Here is a 21,443-nt window from a genome sequence, read left to right as displayed (position 1 = left end):
TGTTGAAAATATAAAAAGGCAGCCCCCTCAGTGAATTTATAAGACTAATTGATGTCAGCTAGGATGGTAATTTACTAGCCAGATTTACAAATAAAGCTTTGCAAAATTGATGGAAGCAGTTATGAAATGATTTTTTAATTTGTTTAGCAAAGCCAATGATTTACTATTTTTATTTGGATCTCAATATCTTGGTATGGTATCTTTTTCAGCTATGACAGCCATTGAAACCAAGTACCTAAATAATAGAACTTAGACCCAGATCTCCAACTTGGAGTATCACAAAGTATTTTATTTTATTTTATTTTATTTTATTTTATTTTATTTTATTTTATTTTATTTTAAATTTATTAAGTTTATTTATTTATTTTGAGAGAGAGAGCACAAGGAGGGGAAGGGGCAGAGAGAGAGAGAACGAATCCCAAGCAGGCTCCACACCACCAGCACAGAGCCTGACTCAGGTCTCGAACCCACAAACTGCAAGATCGTGACCTGAGCCGAAGTCGGACGCTTAACCAACTGAGCCACTCAGGTATCCCTGGAGAATCACAAAGATTTTAAAAATCAGTTTAGATATATTCAATAATATTTCTCCTTCTAAACATTATTTATTATTATTTGTTATTTATCAGTAACAAATAACTTTATTAATAAAGTTAAAAGAATTTTATTATATTAATGACTGAAATAATGCTTTAAAATATTATGTTTTATATTTACTTCATCTTTTAAATTTCTCTTGTGACCGTTCTATAATGGATATTATGTTCATAGAGGAGTTCAGGGATACGATTTATAAATAACAAAATATACATGTATAGGGATGGACACTCACACTGAAAAAAGATCACTGCACTAGCAAACTACTTCAAAGCAGAAATCTGTAATAACTCTTGATGCCTGCCTAGCCCAGAGCTGCCACTGAATAACATATATTCAGTGAATGAATGGTCACGTTCGTCAATGTTGTCATGTCCTGTAGGACTGCCTTTTTTAAAGCTGAATAACCATTGTATGTATAGGTCACATTTTCTTTATCCATCAAGGACATTATGCTAATGTGGAAAAAGTCAGTCACAGCAGCACAAACACTGTACAAGTCCATGTCCATGAGTGTTTTGCCAAAATAGTTAAACACATAGAAGCAAAGAATGGGATGGTGGTTGCCAGGGGCTAGGCCGAGGGGGAAGAGGGAGTTGCTAATCAGCGGGTATTCCCTTTCAGTTATTCAAGATGAGTAAGTTCTTAGAGATCTGACGTATAACATTGTGCCTAGAGATAACAATACTGTATGGTATACTTACAAGTATGTTGAGTGTTCTTGACAAAATTGATTAATCTAATTTTATAAAATTTAATTTTACTGAGGGCTGATGGGGGGTGGGAGGGAGGGGAGGGTGGGTGATGGGTATTGATGAGGGCATCTTTTGGGATGAGCACTGGGTGTTGTATGGAAACCAGTTTGACAATAAATTTCATATATTTGAAAAAATAATAAAATTTAAAAAATAAAAATTTTATTTTATTTATCTTGAGAGAGAGAGAGAGAGCAAGGGAAGGGCACAGAGCGAGGGAGAGGCAGAGAGAGAGCATCCCAAGCAAGCTCTGGCTGCCAGAGCAGAGCCCAACGGGGCTTGAATTCAAGAACCGCGAGATCATGACCTGAACCAAAATGAAGAGTCAGGCACTTAACCGACTGAGCCACCCAGGTGCCCCTAAAAATTTTTAATTAAGAAAAAAATGTAAAGCCCTTCCGAAGAATCCATAGGTGTACCTGGAAGAACTACCGAATAAGAACACCAGCTTATGGAAGTTCCTACCCAAGCTTTAAGGGGGAAAAAAAAAGAAGCCTCTGAGAAACGTCATGTGTCTGTGAGTCTCAGAAAGGAGGCTCCACTGTAATCAACTGTGTCATCCATATCCGCATTCCTTCAACAGAATCGATGGAAAATCTCCCAAATTCATGCAATTCAGCGAGGAATTACTGAGCGCCTCACCTCTGACTCACAAAGTAGGTTACGACAAAATGAGTGATCTTTGATTTCTGATTTCAGGAAATTCGTGTTTAGAACACGTCTCCAAATTCCACTGAGAGATGATTGCAGACGAAGGATCAGAGAATTTGAGCCTCGTGGTGGCATTATTATTTCGTAGAGGCCCAGCTTCTTTGTCCCAGCAGGTACCCATCTTCTCCTTTCTGCCTCATTTCACGCTGGAAATGGGCAGCTTCACGGATCAGAATCTGACAGGGCACCGACCTAGACCAAGGCGGCCATATGTTCCACACCGCAGACCGAGGGCATCACGGAAGCTGGTGACAGAGGCAAAGTACATTTTTAAAAGATCTTCCCCTCCCACTGAGTGTTGGTAAAACTAGAGGGGGAAGAAATCCTCGAGGACGTGTCCTTTCGTGTCTTTATTCTGGATTATGATCTACACAGAGACTAAGAAGAAAGACAACAGGGGTGATCAAGTCAAGCACACGAAATAGCTGGAGATACTATTGTCCCCCAAAATCTGGACACAAGACATATGGCAGAATAAAGTGGACTATTAAAAAAAAACAAAAACGGTCACCCCAGGAGAGATGAACAGTGAAGGCAGTGATCTCAGAAGTTCTTAGTAACTCAGAAAATCACCTGGAAAAGGAGACCTTCCAAACCGTTACTCACTCTAAGGACTGGTGTTCCAGAGGACTGGCAGGCTTCTTGACCGTCCCTCTCACTGTGATGTCTGGCCCTGAGAGCTGGCTTCCTGTGGGCCTAGCTTCTGACACATGGAGGTACCAGTGGTTGAACTTACCTCTGGACACCCAGCATCACGAGAATTGACTCATGTAGCATGAATAACACCCAGGAGGGGCAATAGGGTTAAACAGTTTCCTTCATCATCTCAGATCCCTGCTCGCCTGGAGACAAGGCTACGGGCCTCGCACGTTGTGCCCGCGGGAGCTGGGCAGCAGGCAGGTGGGGCCGGTTCCTTCTTCCCTTGCTGTAGATCAAGTTGCAAAGTCAACAAGACTAGTGTAAGCGGCTGCCTACACTCACACTGCCCGACACGGAACTGCAGGTGAAGGGGGATTAATCTGATAAGGAATAAAACGCTTCGGCACAGGAGTCTGAGCAAATCTTTATTAACATGTTTCCATTTTAGCAGGAAAACCCAGGAAGAAACTGAGGGAGGTTATTACAACCAAGACCTTTGCACCTCAAGGTAAGGAGACAAAAAGACACTGTTTAAATCTTAGCAAACACTTAAAGTACTTTATTTCCTTGGTAGTTTTTGCCAACTTAACTCCCCTCCAGAGATTGCTTCTACGTCCTCTCAAGCCCTCCAAGAGTAGGCTGAAAAATCTTGCATAGTGTTTTCTTAAAGGAAACCAGGGTGTTTGATCCAACAGGCCTGAAACCACCCCCCCCCCACCTCCTTTGCCTACTCGCCATCACTACCAACAAAGATGTCAATTCGGTACCTGAAATTTTACGCTTTTAAATCCAAAGAGTAAGTCTGAGTAAAAATAATTCAAGATTTTAGGCAGATGCTGAGACATTTGGGTCAAAATAAACCCAAAGCAGAAAAAAAAAAAAAAAATCCAATGAAAGACAACTTTCTGGAGTTTTTATTTTAAAAGGGCAAGAAAATGTGTCCAAGAAGCCATTGTTTCTGAGAAAAGTTTATTACCTCGTCATGGATTCCGCCAGCTAAGCTGTCTGCCCAGTGCTGACCGTGGGGTTAGCCAGCAGATGACAGCCCCTGTCAGGAGATGAACGCCCCCGGCAACAGCTGTGCTCCAGCACCAGCCAGTTTGGAGGCCCCCCAGCCAGAAAATATCCGTTGAAATTAAACCCAGTGGTACTTCTGGCTGAGGTTCTAGAAGCCCCCAGGAAGGTGCCGGAGAAGGAGGCTGTGGTCCCACACAATGATGGCTCTTTATAAGACACAGAAGAGCCACGTGTGGCACTGAGCGAGGACCCCGCCCCCACGGGGCTTCAGTGAGTTTTTGTTCGCACACAGCGAGCACCACGGAGGGTCCGCACGTGGGAAGGCGCGATCAGAGGTATCAACCCTCCCGATTATAAGAGCTCGGCTTTCCTGGCAAGTATCCTCAAGGAGAGCGACAAAACCACCAATCGAAGCACTTATGGCTCTTAAGTTTATTCTCCTTCTTAACAACCAAGTAATCTGAAGCTCAGTGGTTCCTTAGTCCTCCTTCTCCCCACCCAACCTTCTCCTCCCCCTCCCCCCACCGCAACACATGCCCGCGCACGCGCACGCGCACACACACACACACACACACACACACACACACACACCCCGTTCCCCTCCCTCCTCTGTCCCTCAACCCACCCACTCTGCTGTTGATTTTTCTCCCCCCGAACACCACCCCCACCACCTAACTGAGCCCCAGGCCTTGGGACTCTGCTGCCTAGACTGTAAATCTGGCCAGCACAGAGAACAGCAAACAAAGAATCAACTGTGAGAACTGACAGCTCAAGGACTTGGGCAGTGGGTCTGCAAGGCCATCCCATCCACCTCAAAATGACAGAGGTGCAGGGCGGCACTGGCCCCAAGACAGCTCAGCTGGGCTGCTGCTCCAATGAACAAAATGAGGCAGAAATAAAAGCACCTGCGACATGGGTTTGCAACACTGGCATCAATATTACCACAAAATTCTCTCTAATTCCTTCTCAGATAGGAACAGAAATGGAAAAAAAAAAAAGAAGGAAGGAGGAAGGGAGAAAGGGGCTCAGGGGAGGGAGGAAAGGAGAAAAAGAGGAAGGGAGGAGGGGGAAGAGAGGAGGGGGGAGGGAGGAAGGCAGAAAGGGAAGGAGGGGAGAGGGAGAAAAGGAGGAAGAAGGCAGGAAGGCAAGGGGGAAGGAAGGGAGGAGGAGGGAGGGAGGGAGGAAAGAAGGAGGAAGAGCGGAGGGAGGAAGGAAAGCCAATTATTCTAGTTGAGGGTGGAAAGTGTAGTTGTGAGACAGCTACTCCAAACAGGTGTGAATCTGAGGCTCAATCCCAGGCTCAGTGTAAAATCCCAGGCTTGGGGAGCAGGACTCCCCCGGCGAGCAGGCCCTAAAAGCCTTCCACCGAGAGCGTGTGGTTGAGCGCATAGGCGTCGCCATCCTCTTCCTCCAAAAGCAGCTTGTCGATGGTGAGGGAATTGATGGCCCTCCTGGGGTCTTCCGTGTCCTGAAGGACCGGCTCGGGGATGGAGATGGGAAGCTGGACGAACTGGGGCCCGGGCAGGGCTGGGGCCGGAGGCTGGTACTGCAGGGTGGAGGCGGGCAGTGTGGACAGGGGCTGCGGCCATGGGAAATAGGTGAGGGGCGCCTGGTGCTCCGGGCCCTCCAGCTGGGGCCCCACGGTGGGCGCGGCCGCGCCTCTCGTCTGTGATGGGGAAGACACGGGACCAAGGGTTAGCAGCCCCGGGGGTATCCGCTCGTCCTCCGCGCTCGTCCTGCTCCCGGTGGGGAGCTCTCCGGCCCCCTCAACTTGGCCCCTGCCTGCGCTCTCAGCCCGGGGGGGGGGGGGGGGGGGGGGGGCTCCATTTCCACCTGCTCGGTGTCTGCCCCCCAAGGAGAAGCCACGCAAACTTCAGCTGGATCCCTGCCCCTGACTCTCACTAGCTACAAGTCCTGGCTCCCACCACCTCCCCCCCCCCCCCCGCCGCCTCCATTTTTCTCTTCTGTGGGGTCCCTTACGAGCAGGACTGACATCGCAGGGCTGAGCCAATTGGAGACGCTTTTCCAGATTTTATTGCATATGAATTCCATCCTAATTTCAGAGATATTAAATTGTGGAGGCGGGGGAGGGGAGGATGCACATCTTAAAAACTGGTGAAAATACAGCATGTTAACGAGCCTGCCCCCTGGGTAGCAGCTGTATCGCCAGGCGGCCACTGTCACGCCTGGACACACACGGTGTGTGGTCCGCCCTGAGGTCCGCCCACACGGTGCCACTCATCTCCCATGTTCTCGGGACCCACCCAGCCGCTGGGGGAGCCCGGTGCCTGCCACATCCTCATCCTCATCCTCCTCTGTCTCTGAGCTGGGCCCCCGTGGCTGTCCCCGGCCGTTCTCGCAGGTGCCCTACAAACAATACCCCTCACGTGGGCAACAACCACACTATAAAGGTCACTTTATAAAACCACACTTGAGGTCAAGCCTGCAAGAGAGGCAGGGCCTGGATTCCGACTATCTCCCACAGCTGAAGAAGCAGGGACGGGGAGGAAGATCTCTGCATGAAATGATGTGAGAGAGGCTGAAGTCTCCCCCTACCGCCCCTGGGAACAGAGTCATTTAGAAAAGAGATTATGTCAGTCCCCTGGGAATCTTGCTACAGTGCCCGTTTTGGTACAAGAGGTCTGGAGTAGGGCCCGGGATTCTGCATGTCCAATCAGATCCTTGGTGACGCCAGGGTGGCTGGTCCGGGGACCGTACGTAGCTCGAGTAGCAAGGCTTTAGGGTGTTTTTCTATAGAATGATAGAGCTGGGAAGGGTCTCAGAGGCCTTCCAGCCTCCCAGCAAAGCCTGACTGTTTCCAGCGTTTCAAAATTCCCATGGAAATCCTACTTTGTGGAGTCAGAAACCGGGGACTGCAGGTTTCTTTGCTCAGCGATAGAATTCCATCAACCCCGGGCTTTAACAGGTCTTATCTCCTGCTAATCAGGGGTGCTGACTAGTAGCTCTCACCAGCTTTGATGCGTTAATTTACAAAGCGGCAAAACAAACAAATTATTTCTTAATAAATACGGTCTGTTTGATACACAGAGCCTTTCAAGGTAGGAGGTGGGGATAATGAAAGGATAAATAATGAAAGAAATCCTTGGGATTGAAATGACTGAGAACCATTACGTCCACCGCTTCCCGCCCCCACCAAAGGCCCCCGATATGGAAATGAGTTTCTTGGGAAAGATGTTGAATTCACTCCTCTAGCCACCATCATCCATGCCCACAACCGGTTTGCGGAGTAGCCAGGTAGGGTTGGGGGAGGAGAGCTCTTGTGGGCCCTGGCCTGGATGGTGATGAAAGGGCAGGTGCAACAGCATGACGCTGAACCCTTGAGGGAAACAGGTGCGGGGAGGTGGGGAACCAAAGCCAGTTCCACCTCAGTGTGGGCTTTGCAGCTACTCCTGAGGCCCCAACTCGCACCCCCAGAGTGTTCCCTGAACTGAGGCCGGATATAGCTACACCCATAGACCTTTCCTCCTCCGAACGCTTAGGGGATTCCCATTCCTTTGCTCAAACAGATACTATTCACATAAGACCACTTCTCTTCCTTTCTTTGTGTCTGGGGGAGCAGGCCCTTTCTTTCCCATCGGGCACTCGAAGGCAGCCCTTGGTTAATGTTGCTGGCCAACTTTGAGACAATCATAACGTAACATTTATTGAGTGTTTTCTGTATGCCAGGAGCTGTGTTAAGTCCTCCACGGGCATCATCCCGATTGAGCCTGACATCAGCCCTCTTGTTAATATACCCATTTCACAGATGAGGAGATCGGGGCTCAGAGAAATTAAGCTACTCAGTCCAGGATCACATAGCTAGTAAGGGACAAGGATTTGAACCCAAGCAATAGGTGGGTCTGACTTCATCAAAAGTAGTTTTCTGAAAAGTCGTGTCACCTGTTGCAAATCCCACTATTAGGTGACCGATCAGCCTCTAAGTCAGGGGAATAGAAAGAGAGCCCTGGTGTGGCGCAAGGCCCCAGTCAGACCTCACCTGATACCCCCAGTCACTGAAAACCAAAACTTCCAACCAAGACCTTCTGCTTTGGGGGCGGGACGGGGAGATTTAGGGCAGAAAGGCTGGAGAACATCCCCGCCCCAAAGAGCACAACGTACGACAAGGGAGGCCATCCACCTTCTTTGCAGAAGGTCAATGGGAAGAGCAGGCCTCCCTGCAGGACAGGAAGGGCTTGATGACTCAGTTATCCTGAGAATCAGTAGCAAGAACGATCAGGGGTCAGGAAGTCAGCCCAGGTTCCAAAGGGTGTCCTTGGTGCAGCAATGCTTTTGTGTGACGTACCGTAACATTAGTGATGAGCGGCTGGGAGGCGTAGGTCAGCACGGAGGAGGGCCCCACCACCGTGTAGCTCGGGCACATGGGCTGCACGTACATGTCAGCCGAGTAGGGGCAGCTGACAGCTTCGTGGGACACGTACTCCGTGTAGGGTGTCCACGGGGCCAGGGGTTGGAGGGTGGCCGGGGCCGGCTGGGAGAGCCAGCCGGCACACAGGGCCCCCTCCTCTGTCACTGTGGAAGCGGAGACCTCCATGTCAAGGCAGGGAGGACCTGTGGGAAGAAGGAAATTACAGAGTTGCAGGTGTGGCCCAGACGAGGGGCCTGGAGGGGACCAGGGCTGTGGGGAGCTCTTACCCACTGTGGTGTAGGTAGCCAGGGGCTGATGGGGCAGCACCACCTAGAGGGAGGAGAGACTAGGATCAGTGTTCAGCTCTCTCCAACTGGCCCTCTGCAGAAAACTTGCCCAGAGGGCCCCAGGGGAGGAAAGTATAAGTTGGGGGATGATGGGGGGGAATCTTCCTTCTCAGACTAAAACATCCATGTCATGTCCCAGCCATCACCACCTATACTTTTGGGGGATTCGTGTTTCCGTTTAGCAAGAAGCCTGTGCACGTAGGGAACTGGCCTCGTCGTCTTCCCAAGGGGGGCACCCAGCTCACGCCAGGACGTGTGAGTCATCTGCTCACTCAGGCCCCCGGCATTGGCTTTGTTCAATGTCCCAAGCCAGCCTGCCCATGGCATCAGTCCTCCTTGGTCTACCCAGGGATCACTGACCTGTTCTCCCCTAAGCCCATTCCTCAGCAGCCGTACCTGGCAGCGTGTTGCCTTTGTGGCCTCGCTGAGCCTCGCCTAGAGCCAGGGCCCCTTTGGACACCCCACCGCACACGCACACACACACTCGGGCCACAGCGGCCCCCTCACCGCCGTAGGTGTGACAGCCGTCCCGCTGCTGGCATGGCCACGTTTCCTCCGGAGCAGTTCCTTCACTGGCTCCTTCACACGGACGCCCTGGTATGGCCGGGGTGGAGCCGGGGCCTGTTCTGGTGCCGAGGCTGCGAAAAACAATGTCGCTGGTGCTCATCGGCCTCTCAGACGAGCCCCCACCCCAGCGTATGCTCCCCTCTTCTCAAGGGTCTGCCGGCTCACCTCAGCTGTGCCTGAGCAGGGTGGACCCGGGAGACTTCCTAGACAATTTCCCCCAGTATTGCCACTCCTCCTGCCCCAAACCGTCTATAGCTCCCTTCTGCCTGACCAGTTCGTTCAGTCCTGTAAACTTAATGTACAATTGAAAGTCCTGGGCTGCGTCAGCTCAACCCATTTTCTGACCACTTTGCACACTAAGGACTAATAAGCCCTGACTCTGGCCAGAAGGTCTACTCAGACTTCTCTGGTTTCCTGCTTGTCTCCTCTCCTCACCTTTACTTGAGATTTCCAGTGGTCAGGATTCACGCTCACACTTCTCAGCTTCCTGATTTGTCCTCGCTCAAGACTAGTGCAACCCTCCTGGTGGCCCATGGCCGCCCACAGAAGTGGCTTCATCCTCCAGCCTCTTAGACAGGCCTGGTTAGTGCTCATCATAGGGGGCAGTAGAGGACGGCAAAAGAGCAGGGACTCCGAGTCGGATGGCACAGGCCTCGAAATCTGCCCCTGCCACATTCTAGCTATGTGATCCTGGGCAAGTTACTAAACCTCTCTGTGCAGTTTCTTACCAAACGAATGTCATAAGGGGTCGCTGACCTAGTAAATGGGGAGCGCAGTATATGCTTAGTATAAAGCAGGTACAGAGCAAGCATTTAATAAATTTGCAATCTGCTATATAATAATTAGTAATCCTTCGGTGTAAATTTCGTATGCCCCTAACCAGATGATAAGCTTCTCAAGATGAGATACTATACCTTCTTTCTCTATATCTTCCCAAGTAGCATGTCCACAGCGAGCTCAGTAAGGGATTTGCTGATTAACCGGTTGGATGATTATTTGGAATGTGCTGCCATTCACACCCCCCACCCTTCCCCTCTCCTGGAACCATAGAATGGGCTGCAGTGAACGGTTCCTTGATTCTCCGTGGCTCCCAGGGCAGAGGACCAATACCCACTGGTGATCCACATACGGGGAGCCAGAGAGTGTCCAGCCCTGCTGTAGAGAGAAGGCTCCCTGTGCCCTTTGTCATCAAAGCTGGGAAACCAAAGCACTGAGCTGGAACCGGGCACTTCCTGGCCAGGGAGAGCAAGCCAGAAGCAGTCATGGCTGGGCACTGACCATCTGCCCTCCCAGACAGCCCACAGTCTAGGGCCCTGGGCCTTTGGAGGGCAGGCCTGGGTCAACCAAGAATAGTGAGTAGCCCTGGCCCTGGGGACTCACACAGGGAGCCCATTATCATCCACTGATAAGGGTCCCAGGGACCTGGACTCTGAATCAAAAGCCTGGAAGCCTAGGTATCTATTAAACCCGGAACCATAGGGCTACCTGGCTGAACTTTGCTCAGTAAATACCCAACTGATAAGAACTCATGCCTGACCCGGCACCAGACCTCCATCCATGCTGCAGGCACACACGCAGTTGGTCTTGAAGCCCAGCAGGTAGAGAGGCAGCAGGGGGAGGGAAAGGGGTGTCCAAGAGCCCCAAGGACACATAATACAGAGAACCCCAGACTCAGATGCATCCATGGGGCCTCCTCACCTGGCCAGGTAGCAGAATTGACCAGGGAGTGGTACGCAGTGCAGATACCCAGGCCCTGCTTCCAGGTAGTTCCGCTTCTGGGGGGTTGATGTGGGCCTAGGAATCTATATTTTAAAAGTCTTTTGGGTGATTCTGAAGCTCTGCTGGGGTTAGCATCACTGATAACCACCCCTAATCGAATACCGGAGTTTCCCTCTAACGTCCTGATAGATAAATTATCCTCTTTTTAATTCCACCCCCACCCCCGCCCCCGCCCCATCGTAACAAGGAGTCTCAAGTGATACTCGTTCATTCTTCCAACTATCCCTGGGCACTGGGAATACAGCACTGAGCAAGATAGCTATGGCTCCTGCCCACATGCATCTTGCATCTAGTGGGAGAGACATGCAACGAAACAGTTACAACCGACAGAAAATCAGACTGAAACTAGAGTGTGGAGCAGAGAGATCCAGTCCCATACCGGTGCCCCAGCACTACCTGGGCACCATCACCTTTGTAAAAGCAGCATTAACAACAGACTTGAGAGCCAAAAATACCTGTATGCAAAACTGGGCTGTTGCTTATAGGTGGCAAGGTCTCGGATGATTTATTTAACACCCCTGGGCCTCCATAACCCACGTCTCACACAGTAGTTGTGAGGATTCCCTGCAATAATACGCCAGAGGTTCTCAAAGCCATGGCCAGGGCCAGCTATGGTAGATGCTACTTTTCTTCCCCTCCCTCCACCCATTTCCACCTTCCTCTGGGGAGCTTCAGGGTCAGGAAGCTCTAAGCTCTTGCTTGACCGGCCGCATGGTAACAAGCGCCATTTTGCCTGGCATTGCCTTCTGATGAAACTCGCCGTTCAGAATCCATTGACAGCCTTCTCACCTCTGCAAATGAAGATCATAATGGCACATACCTGGGAGGCTTGAGAATTCCAAGTAAATGCTTGAAACAGAGCGTGTGCTCAGCAAGCATTAAATACATGTGAGCTAATAGTATCAGCAGTAGTCATATCCCTTTCCAGCATTGGAAGGCAGATACCAGGTCCCCCGTAGTCTGAATGCATATCCGTTCTTCCAGCTATTTCTTAATGACATGTTCTGAATCCTTCTAACCCTCCTTCTGGATGCCTCCCTCCTACACGGGTTCCTTGTGCCACTTTCTCTCATGATCAGTGATGCCCAGCATTGGCCACAGACCCCAGGTGGGGCCCCACATGGCAGCAAACAGGGGCGCCTGCCCTCCCACACTCTGTTCACTCATTCTCAGTCACCCACAGTGGCTTTATTCGCGCCCATATCAGACCACACTTGTCTGCAGCTGGGTTTCCAGCTATTCTTAGGCACGAGTGCAGCCTGAGGCATTGCACACTCAGAAGAAACTCAGGGGACAGGGTTATTTGGGGGTCTGATCACGGTGGCCACACTCTTAATTCAGCTGAGGGGCAAGAAAGGCTCCATCCCACGTGCTCACATCTCAGTCCAGACCAAAGACAGGTATACGGCTAACCCTCTCTGATTTGCATGTACGCTTGTGGGGAAGGGCCCAGAGGACTCCCCACCCGCTCCCTCCCAGGAAGTGGACACATCGAACACTTGGCTGCAAAGGGGCCAGCTGGGCATTTCCAGGATCTTGTCAAGGGAGGGCTTCCTACCTCCTGTTGTTTTTGAATCAATGAACAAAGAGGGCTTGGGGGAGGTGCTGTGAGCCGAGGGCATCACCCTCTGATGTCTGGACTTCCTTCGAAGCCACAGTGTCAACAGGTGTGCCCTGGCACAAGGACCATATGGAGAGCAGTTTCTAAGTCCCCACCTCTTCCTAGTACAAAACTCCCAGAGCTCTCAAGGACCTGCTGCCTCCCCACCTACCAGCCCACAACCAGCTGCCAAGGAATCCAGAAACTGACTGCCAGTGCGCATGTTCGAGTGCTCGAGGGTGCTTCAGCCGGTGTCTTTGCAAAGTGACCGTGAAATACCAGAATCAGAGGCCTCAGGACAATTCCCAAAGGACCCCAGTGGCCAAGCCTATTTGCAAAGCCAAAACCTGCAGTTAGTCCTTTTCACACCAACCTTTGTAAAGCAACAATAAACGTTTCTAATTCTGTGGTAAACACTGTACCCACCCCCCTACCGCCACCAGCCTGAGAAACCAGCATAAAAATTTGGAAGGTGAAAAGAAATTTGTCTGAAATCGAGATTGCTTTGCCTTGGGGGCGTGGGGATCCCTGAACGGAGCCACTTTAAAACTACTAAACTAGAATACTGAGAAGAACATTTTTAAGATTCTTAAAATAATTTCTTAATAATAAATAAGAGACAAAGAAAAGAAAGCAGGAGATCAAAATGATGCTACCCGGTCCAGTTTCCCAGAGTAGAGTTGACCAGAAGTGTTAGGAGCCCCCTGACCAAACGGCAGCTTGTCCTGAAAGCCTGAAGCCTCCTCACCATTTATCCTGTGGTCGAAGGCCCGTTAAGTCTCCTGGGAGCAGCCAAGTGTCCGTCACTGAGAAAAATCTTTCCACCTAAACATGAGCCTCTTGGCCTTTGCTAGGAATCTCCTTTCCTCAGGCCGAGTAACGTTCAGCCATGTTACTTCCCACCACTGGAAGACAGTCGCCAATGGAGTTTGGGGGAAAAAAACAAAACAAAACAAACAACAACAACAAAAACCCCACAAAACTCGTTTACAGAAAAACCTATAACTTTGGCCCCAGTGAGGGCTTTCCTTTTCCAAAATAAGCGATGAAAAAAATCTGAAGGTATAAAAAGTCAGCAGAAGACATTTCAGTTCCCCCTGCCACACAGCCGGACAGGCTCCACGTCACAAAAATAAGAGCCCTGCAGCTGTCGTTCCACTGGAGGGCACAGACCATGACAGATCAAGCCGACTGGTCACTTCTGGCAGTGCTCTGTCTGCATGCGGGCATCGTGTGTGTTCGCCCCGAGCTTAGGAAGCATATGGATGCTACTCATTTAAATAAACACGGCCCTCCAGTTCCCTGAAGAAGGGATAATAAATATCACCGAGGACATATGCAAAATTGTCAGCACTTGTTTATTTAATCGCCCCATGTAAACCACATTCACGCCACAGTGACGAAGCTAAGGAGATAAGTCCCTCCTCATGGCTCCTGGTGGAGCTGACACCCAGGCGTTTGTCACTGTAACTTCTCCTCCAGTCAGCTTTCAGAGAGCCTTCACCAGCCAGGTTCTACCTAGAACAGTGTCGAGGGTCCTCTTGAAAGAAGACGCTTCTCCTAGCCGCTGTCCTGTTACAGATTTCTTGCGAGCCACCAGAGCCAGGCAGTAAGTTCAACAGCAGATAGGACTGCTGCTGTAAGGGCTAGTTGGGATCCAGGGTAAGCCTACATTTCTACCATCAAAGAACCCGGAAGAGGAACCCATCTCGCTCATGTCGACTATCTACCTCGCTGAAAGTGCTTTCCATTTACAACTGACTGGTTGAACCTCCCTCCTGCAGCCACACAATGCCATTTTGAAAGACAAAACCTTCCTAGCCCAGAAGGACACATGACACACTATTGATCACTCCAAGTAACCTCGGTAAATATTATTCTCTTTTGCTGTTGAACCTTCAGTATTATTTTTTTAAAGATCCACTAAGGAGAAATACAAATAATTTTCTCTTCACTTGTAGCAAAACCAAAAACAAATAAGTGAGCAATAGGAATTCAAGCCCAGGGCTAACAAACTTGTCCTAGCTTCTAAGTGAAAACAAAGTCATAAAAGTTGCTGACACTTTTCACTTTAACGTAAAGAAGTTTGTTTGTGTTCTCTGCCTAAGGTAGTTGAGGGCGCCTGGGAAAGTTTAGCTCATGTGGCTAAAGGATTATCCACATCCTTAATTGAAACACTAATGTGAATGTTCCTCTTCTGGTGAAGATCTGAGTCAAAGTTTTCGAATTTGTTCTTTCCATTCATGGACAATGGCTGAGTTTTTTCCAAACAGGAAGCAAGAACTTGGGCTTTGGCCAAAGATTGGACTTGACACGCTACAGAAAAGCTTTCCCGCCCAATTTACACTGGATTGCTGTTTACTTTTTTTTTTTTTTAATGGACTCCAACAAAGAGATTTCATGCGCATGTAAATGTGGGCTTTCCACTCACTGGTGTTTGAACTGAAAGGGCTCTGCTGCTAGGAGGTACCACCACGTCACTCATACGTTCTAGCAATCTGGATAACACGCAGGGCAGAGGCGGAAAAAGATAGATGGACAAAAAATGCCTTTGAAGGTGTTTAGAAGATATGAGAAAGTAGAACCTCAACCGAATTACAATCTGGTGTTGCTTGTAAGGCTGCTGACGCAGCCGAAAAGGAGTGAGTCGTGGCATCTTGATGTGTAGACTGGTGCGTCTCCACCAGGAGAGCTCCAAGATGGCAGCTGATCTTGGGCTCTCTGGTCTCACCAGAGAAGGAAAGGGAAAAGTAGTGACATTTCTTCTCTCTTTGTCTCCATTCTAAGAGGCATACTTCCATCAGCCCCACAGAGGCAGGTCACTGGGAAAGGATGAAGGAGAGCCACAGACCTGGGCAGGCCAAAAGGACCTAGAGCTGACGACCTGAGAGAGCCAGGGAAGGCTCCTAAAGTACATCTGGGGTGACCACTGAGGTTTGTTCGGTCTTAGAAAGCGCAGAGTCCCTGACCAAAGGGGTCTAGGGGCCGAGTGATCCCTGTTGAAGGGAAGCCCCAGTCAGCCTGGAATGAATACCCAGGGTCACCACACTGCTCTCAGGTTATGTTAGGCTTAAGCAGAGAGCTAGTTTTCCTGCAGTCTGCTCTCCTCCACCAGGTTCCTGCATGAGGTGTTCCCATTCCACAGCCTCAATATTACCTGGATTGTCCCAAAGTTCTGGATGTCCCACTCCATGACCTTGGGAGAGGTCAGCCAAAAGGCTGCTAGTGCCAGAGCCTTCAGACTCTCTTCATGGGCACCGCTGCGGAGACATCCTTCCCCCGAGGACTCTCAGGGCCTTCCACACCATACGTCCATCCTCCCTCCAAACCTCCAGCAGAACAAGCAGACCACACAAGGCTCTTGCGTTGCTCTCTCTACTCCCAGAGACAGTGTCTGTGTTCTGCCTCTTCTTTGTGGAGACTTGGGCCTGTGTTTCCTGGTCGTGAGCTTAGCCCCCAGGAACTCAGAGATCACCATGCTCACGTTTGCACACAATGTTCTGTGACTCACACAGCCTTGACACAAATGACTTCAAGTGTGGCCTCACCACAACTCCTGAAATAGGCAGGGTCAGTCTCCCTCTCACCCTCCTTTCCACTGATGAGGAACACGAGGCCCAGAGATGTTAAGTGGCTTGCCCAAGTCCACACTCGTAAATAGCTTTGTCATCAGCTAAACCCAGGACCTCTGATTCCAAGCACAGTCCATTTCTGCCTCATCACCTGCCTGTCCTCTGCCTGGGCAAGTCCATTTATCTCTCTGGGTAACCCTGGAGGTCAGTCACCAAATGTCCCCTGCCAGGTTCTGACCCTCATTCCTCTCGTTGGAGTCTGGGATGGGACCACCCTGATCCAGTCTCCTTTGACTGCCAATTTCCCCCAAGAAATAGTGTTTCCCATCTGAGACGTGAAAAAGAAGTCCATGAGAAGGTTACCAGCAGTGTGCTCACATGAGTGACGAGAACTGAGAGGCCCAAACAATTCCCCGCAAAGTTTTATTTTTGGTATTTTCGACTGAAATGACAGTGGATAGGTCCACCTGAGAAACCAGCTGCATCTGCCTGTCTCTTACAGAAACCCGGGTCACCAGAGCAGAAAGTGCTCCCATCTGAGATACACTGGGTCCCAGTGCAGAGGACAAGACTAGGAGAGCCCTGAACAAATACTCACTAAGCAGAGTAAACCAGGTCCCAACCATCATGGAGCTCACCGTCTAGTCTAGTGGGATATCGACATTAATTGAATAAATGCACAGGCTAGAATTACAAACTATGACAGAGCTGCAAGTGCCTCACAGTTGAAGTGTTTTAGCTTGTTTGGCTGGTCTCCACCACCACTTTATTCTTACTTGGACTTACTTAAGCAGCAAATGGGGGTCCCCAGTCTGTAGGGGCTATAGAAAGGGGACAGTGCAAGAGGCATGGTTGTTCTCCTTCTGAGGCAGAGAAACTAGTCTGGGGTCAGGCTCAGCCCACACCACGAATGTAAGTCCTGCCCAAGACACACAAAGTAGTTCCAGATGTTCAGGGTCCACCCCCAGCCTAGGGGTCCTGGATGAACTCCAAAGATGTTACACCAGCTGGTCTTATCCTATCTTGGCCGATTAGCCCATGGAAGGCCAGTCCTAGGAACTCAGATTCTGAGATAGAAATTGGCTGGCTCCAGAGGTTCTATATCTCAAATCTAACTTCCTGAGATTCATATTTGCAGGAGCTTTTGAGTCAGGATACAACTGCTCCCAGGGAAGTAAAAATCCACTTCCATCTAAGGGTGGACTTCTTTCAGTGGGGAGGGGAAGAAGCATCTAACGGAACCCTAAAATCCTTGGCCTTGAAAAGTGGCATGCTGCTGTTGGGACTCAAGCAGACCTAGTTTGGAAAGCCTACTACATAGCTTATCACGGTGTGACCCTTGCCAAATCATTTAACACGTATGTGCTTCAGTTTCCCTATTTGCTGAATGAGAGTAATGATATCCATCTCATGGGATTATCATGAGGATTGTATGAAATTAACACAGTTAAGCACCTAGTACATAGCAGGTGTTCAACAAATGGCTATTTCTCCTGTGACCTCAGCCCCTCGCTCATCAGGGAAGTAGCTAATCCTTGTGTGGTGATTCTAACTTGCCCTTGTCTTGCTACATCCTGATCCTGAATGTCTCTATCCTCAACACACCCAGAGCGTCTGTGGCCAGCAAGGCCTGTCTCAACCTGCCTTCGTTGTGCTCCTGGAAGTCATCCCTCAGGTATCTGGGCCTGGTGTCTCCAAGCAGCAGGAGAGCCATGCTTAGGAGACAGGGGGCCAAAGATGCTGCAGAGAGACTGGTCAAAGACTGCAACTGAAAACAGAACAAGCCTGGACAGGAGACATCAAAATCCTAGCATTGGTCTCTCTTAAAGGTACCATGAGCTGAGCAGAAGGATGCCTTTATGTCTTTCTTCAGAAGCCAGTAGAGGAGTACGTTTGTGGTAGATTTAAATTTTTAAAGAATGCCAGGAAGGAGCACCTGGGAGATTTTGGCATGTCCTTGTCCTGAACTCAGATACAGCCCCTCAAGGAATTTCTGTGTATCTCCCAAAGGACAGGGACAGAGCCATGACTGAGACCATGGTCATGGTACTTCTCCACAGGGCTAGGAATCTAGGAGCACATATCCCATATGGGTTGGAAACATGGCAGTGTGAATGGGAAGGCTCTTCGGTGGTCAGGGAGGGAAGTTTTATCACCTATTAGAGCAAGGCAGACTTCCAGTTGACATACTGGGAGCATTGCCTTAGCATTATCAAGAGAAACAGGAATCAGAATGGGGAGAGAGAGGGTCTACACTGAGAGCACAAGACCGTAACAGGGCATGAGCCAATCCAAGGTGTCTACCCAAATTTTGTAGCAAGGTAGCACCAAAGTGAGGAGACTGAGCAGAGGAGACAAATATAACTTTCCTTACTAGATTACGACCTGGAGGCTGAATCTAGAATTGACAGTCTGATCAAGAACAGGAAAAACCTATGGTCAGGCAGCTAGAGGAGAAGAAACCCAATTGTTTATTTGTTGATTTAAGTAATATCTAGTTTGAGATTTTCCAGACCAAAGAGATTAAGGAAATCAAATTTTCCCAAGACCACTTCCCTGGAGGAAGACTCTTCAGACCCAACACCAGCTGTACATTTGGGGTCAGATCCAAATGCTCCAACCCCAAGGCCTGGGGCAGAGCCCCTGTGAGTGAAATTAGACCTTATAATTGATTCACGATGTGAGGTATAACTGCCAGTCAAGATGAGCTTTTTTGCCAAGTCTCTGGCTTACTAACCATGCCTCATGACGTGGGAGCATTCCCTCATGAAGTTGCTAGAATAGCAAGCCGGGGAGAGGAGTCACCAGGTCAATCTTTGAGGAACAGATGCCCTTCTTTGTTCACAAGATACCCACATAGACTGAAAATATGACCTTCACAGTTTCAGAGCTTAATGGAGACCAATACAACATGCTTCACAGTGACTCACTTTGCTTTGGGAGTGTAGCCTTTACCCTGGACTTCCAGGGACTTAACCCAAGGACTTATGACCAGCTGTGAGGAATCTTGCTGAATGAGTGGAGGATGGGTCCAGGTCATGGTTGTCCAGCTGTGACCTAAAGAACTTTGGAATACAGTGAAGGCACCCGGAGTGGCCAACAACGGGAAGGAAGTAGGAGAGTCTGGGGGTGAATAAGCAGTCAGAGCTTCAATATCCTCCCCAAATGGCTCCATTTTTATTTCTGTATTGGAGTTCTGCAGTAGGTTTGGTTTGAATAAAGAGGTTTGTGCCAAAAAAAAAAAAAAAATGTTGTAAACACCAGGCTACACATCCTCAGATTTTCTTCCTAATGCTCATATATTATATCCTCATAGGCTTCTTCCTCTCCCAAGTTCTAAACAAGAAGTCTGACTATCGTTTTATCATTTATTCTTGAAGATCCATATCCAATGCCACATGCTTCAGGATACCTTCCCTGATTCCATCCTCCACTCTCCACTGCTAAAGATAATTTATTTCATCGCTTGATTTCCCTACTAGGAATAATTCCATTATTGGGTGGACGTCCCCACGCAAAGGATGACACACGGGTGATTGATTTTCCTTCCATGCGTTTCTTTCCTGAATTGGTGTTGCTTTCATCCAGCATTCGAACTTTCAAGTCTCTTGTCTCTCTTTTTTTTCTCTCTTTTCTATCTCCCCAGAATTTCTCAGTCCTGGAAATTTATAACAATCTTTGTATATTTGCTTCCTATCTTCCAATTAAATGTATGAGTCTTTCTAGAGGATTAAAGAGGAATGCAGCTTTTCTCACGTGTGGTCAGATCCTTTTTGGTCCCAACACCTGGTCTGAGAATATCTCTGGTTTATAACTCTTTGGCTGCCTGTTCTTCCCAGAAAGTGATACTGATGAAACCATTACTAAGAAAGGCAGCACACTGGTGTTTCAGTTTTCGGTATCATTGTGCTATTTCTTGAAAAATTCAAGGGTCATTCTCCTGACCACTAGATTATAAACACCTCAGTCCAATTTTGTGAATTTAAAAAAAAACAAACACAACTGGTCAGTCAGTATGAGCCTGCCGCCTGATGAGGCGTGATTGAAAATTGTGGCCCAAGTTCCAGGTTTGGTCACAGAATGGCCAGCTTCGCCATCGGCATTAGCCCTGATCACTAACCCCACCACAAGTTACAAGACTGGAAATGTGCCGCCTTGCTATTTCACAAGAAATGCAGAACTCAGAGGCCACACAAATTACGATCTATAATTAGCCGCATCAGCTTTATTCTCAGACGTAGAGCGAGAGGGAGCGGGAAATTAAGAATAGTAACTAATATTTATTATTAAGCATTGACTTAATGCAAAGCACAGTAGTAAACACGTACCACACAGCCTGTGAGGTAAGAGCTACAGCCCCATTATATACTTAAGGAAATGGCAACAAAGTGAGGCATAAACCTAGGACTCAAACTCAGATCTGTCTGCACTAGAGGCTAAACTTTAAACCGCCAACGGCATAGAAAGAACAGAGACGGCACTCTGATTCCAAATAAACCCCTACTCTCTAGATGTTGCTTTCCACACCACACCACACGCGTGTGTGAACGGATAGCCTGACTCTTCCAAAGTCTAGATAGTTCAAAAAGAAGGCAGTGCCGAGGAGGCAGAAGCTTGGGTCCCAGCTCAGGCTTCCACACAGCTCTTCATTAGTGCTGCCCGGAAAACAGATGGGCTGCACGTTGGCAGGAGGGGGAGATTCTGGGTCACTCTCTCCGCTTTGAGCCCTCCCGTTGCAGCTGAAATGTGTGCAAAGAGCCCGGTGCGGGAGGTAAGGAAGCAAAGACCTTATTTCTTTCAGTAAGTTAGATGAAACGCACGCATCGGAATGAGGGTGCGAAGTACGAACATCGGTCTGCCAGCTGCCGTACTTGATTTTTGCCATCGGGTGTCCATTCCTTTATCTCACGCGGAAGGCCTGTGCCTTTACCAAGAGCACCCTTCTGAGCCCCGGGAGTGAGCCGAGCCCTGTGGCGGGGACACAGGACAGCTTTGTAAGACAATATTCAGCGTGAGTTACTAACCTAATCTTTAAACTCAGATTTTCTCATCCAGGAAATGGAGCTTGAAACAGAACCTGCCTCTTGGAGTTTCTATGAGGATTAAGTGAGATAATACATCCAAAGTGTGGCAAAGACTGGCCACTGCCACACCCAACATCAGCCTTATCCTTTCTGACTTAACAACCCTACACGATGGGGGGTGGGGGGGTTGTTGTTTTTCTTTTTTCTTCTTCTTCCGTGTCCAAAACACAGAGGTGGTGGCTGGAGCTAAAGTGGCACAACCACAAAGCAACTTTGACAAAAGTTGCATGCCAAGGACAACAGACCGGAAAGACGGAAGTAGCCAGAGGCGTCGTTGGGACCGTAGAGTCTGCGTACAGTCCTGCACAGCCTGCTGTGGACTTGCTCAGTGTGACAGAGCGAATGCCGCTGTCTTATTCAAATCCACGTTGTTTCAGGTCTCCTCACTAGCAACCAAATGTAATCAGTC

The 21,443-nt window shown here is 49.1% G+C and overlaps 1 protein-coding gene and 1 long non-coding RNA gene across 4 annotated transcripts in view; both read right to left on the bottom strand.

The window, feature by feature from the left end:
* Positions 1 to 2,028: 2,028 nt before the first annotated feature.
* Positions 2,029 to 3,159, bottom strand: LOC109278678 (uncharacterized). Its single transcript, XR_002085789.2, has 2 exons — positions 2,670 to 3,159; positions 2,029 to 2,308 (listed from the first exon to the last, which is right to left on the bottom strand). It is a non-coding gene; the product is annotated as an uncharacterized LOC109278678 (long non-coding RNA).
* A 434-nt stretch (positions 3,160 to 3,593) lies between these two features.
* The window catches only part of POU2AF1 (POU class 2 homeobox associating factor 1), a 30,064-nt gene continuing 12,214 nt past the window's right edge, over positions 3,594 to 21,443 (bottom strand). For all 3 annotated transcript variants that reach the window (XM_019469218.2, XM_019469220.2, XM_019469219.2), the window contains exons 2-5: positions 8,940 to 9,070; positions 8,373 to 8,415; positions 8,023 to 8,288; positions 3,594 to 5,385 (exon numbers count right to left, since the gene is read on the bottom strand). In XM_019469218.2, the coding sequence (XP_019324763.1) occupies positions 5,071 to 5,385; positions 8,023 to 8,288; positions 8,373 to 8,415; positions 8,940 to 9,070 (755 nt within the window). In that variant the 3' untranslated portion in view covers positions 3,594 to 5,070. The remainder of the gene's footprint in view (positions 5,386 to 8,022; positions 8,289 to 8,372; positions 8,416 to 8,939; positions 9,071 to 21,443) is intronic.

This window comes from Panthera pardus, unplaced genomic scaffold, assembly GCF_024362965.1.
Source record: "Panthera pardus isolate Hobbes unplaced genomic scaffold, ASM2436296v1 HiC_scaffold_12, whole genome shotgun sequence".
Lineage (NCBI taxonomy): Eukaryota > Metazoa > Chordata > Mammalia > Carnivora > Felidae > Panthera > Panthera pardus.
This window is presented reverse-complemented; position numbering and strand designations above follow the sequence as displayed.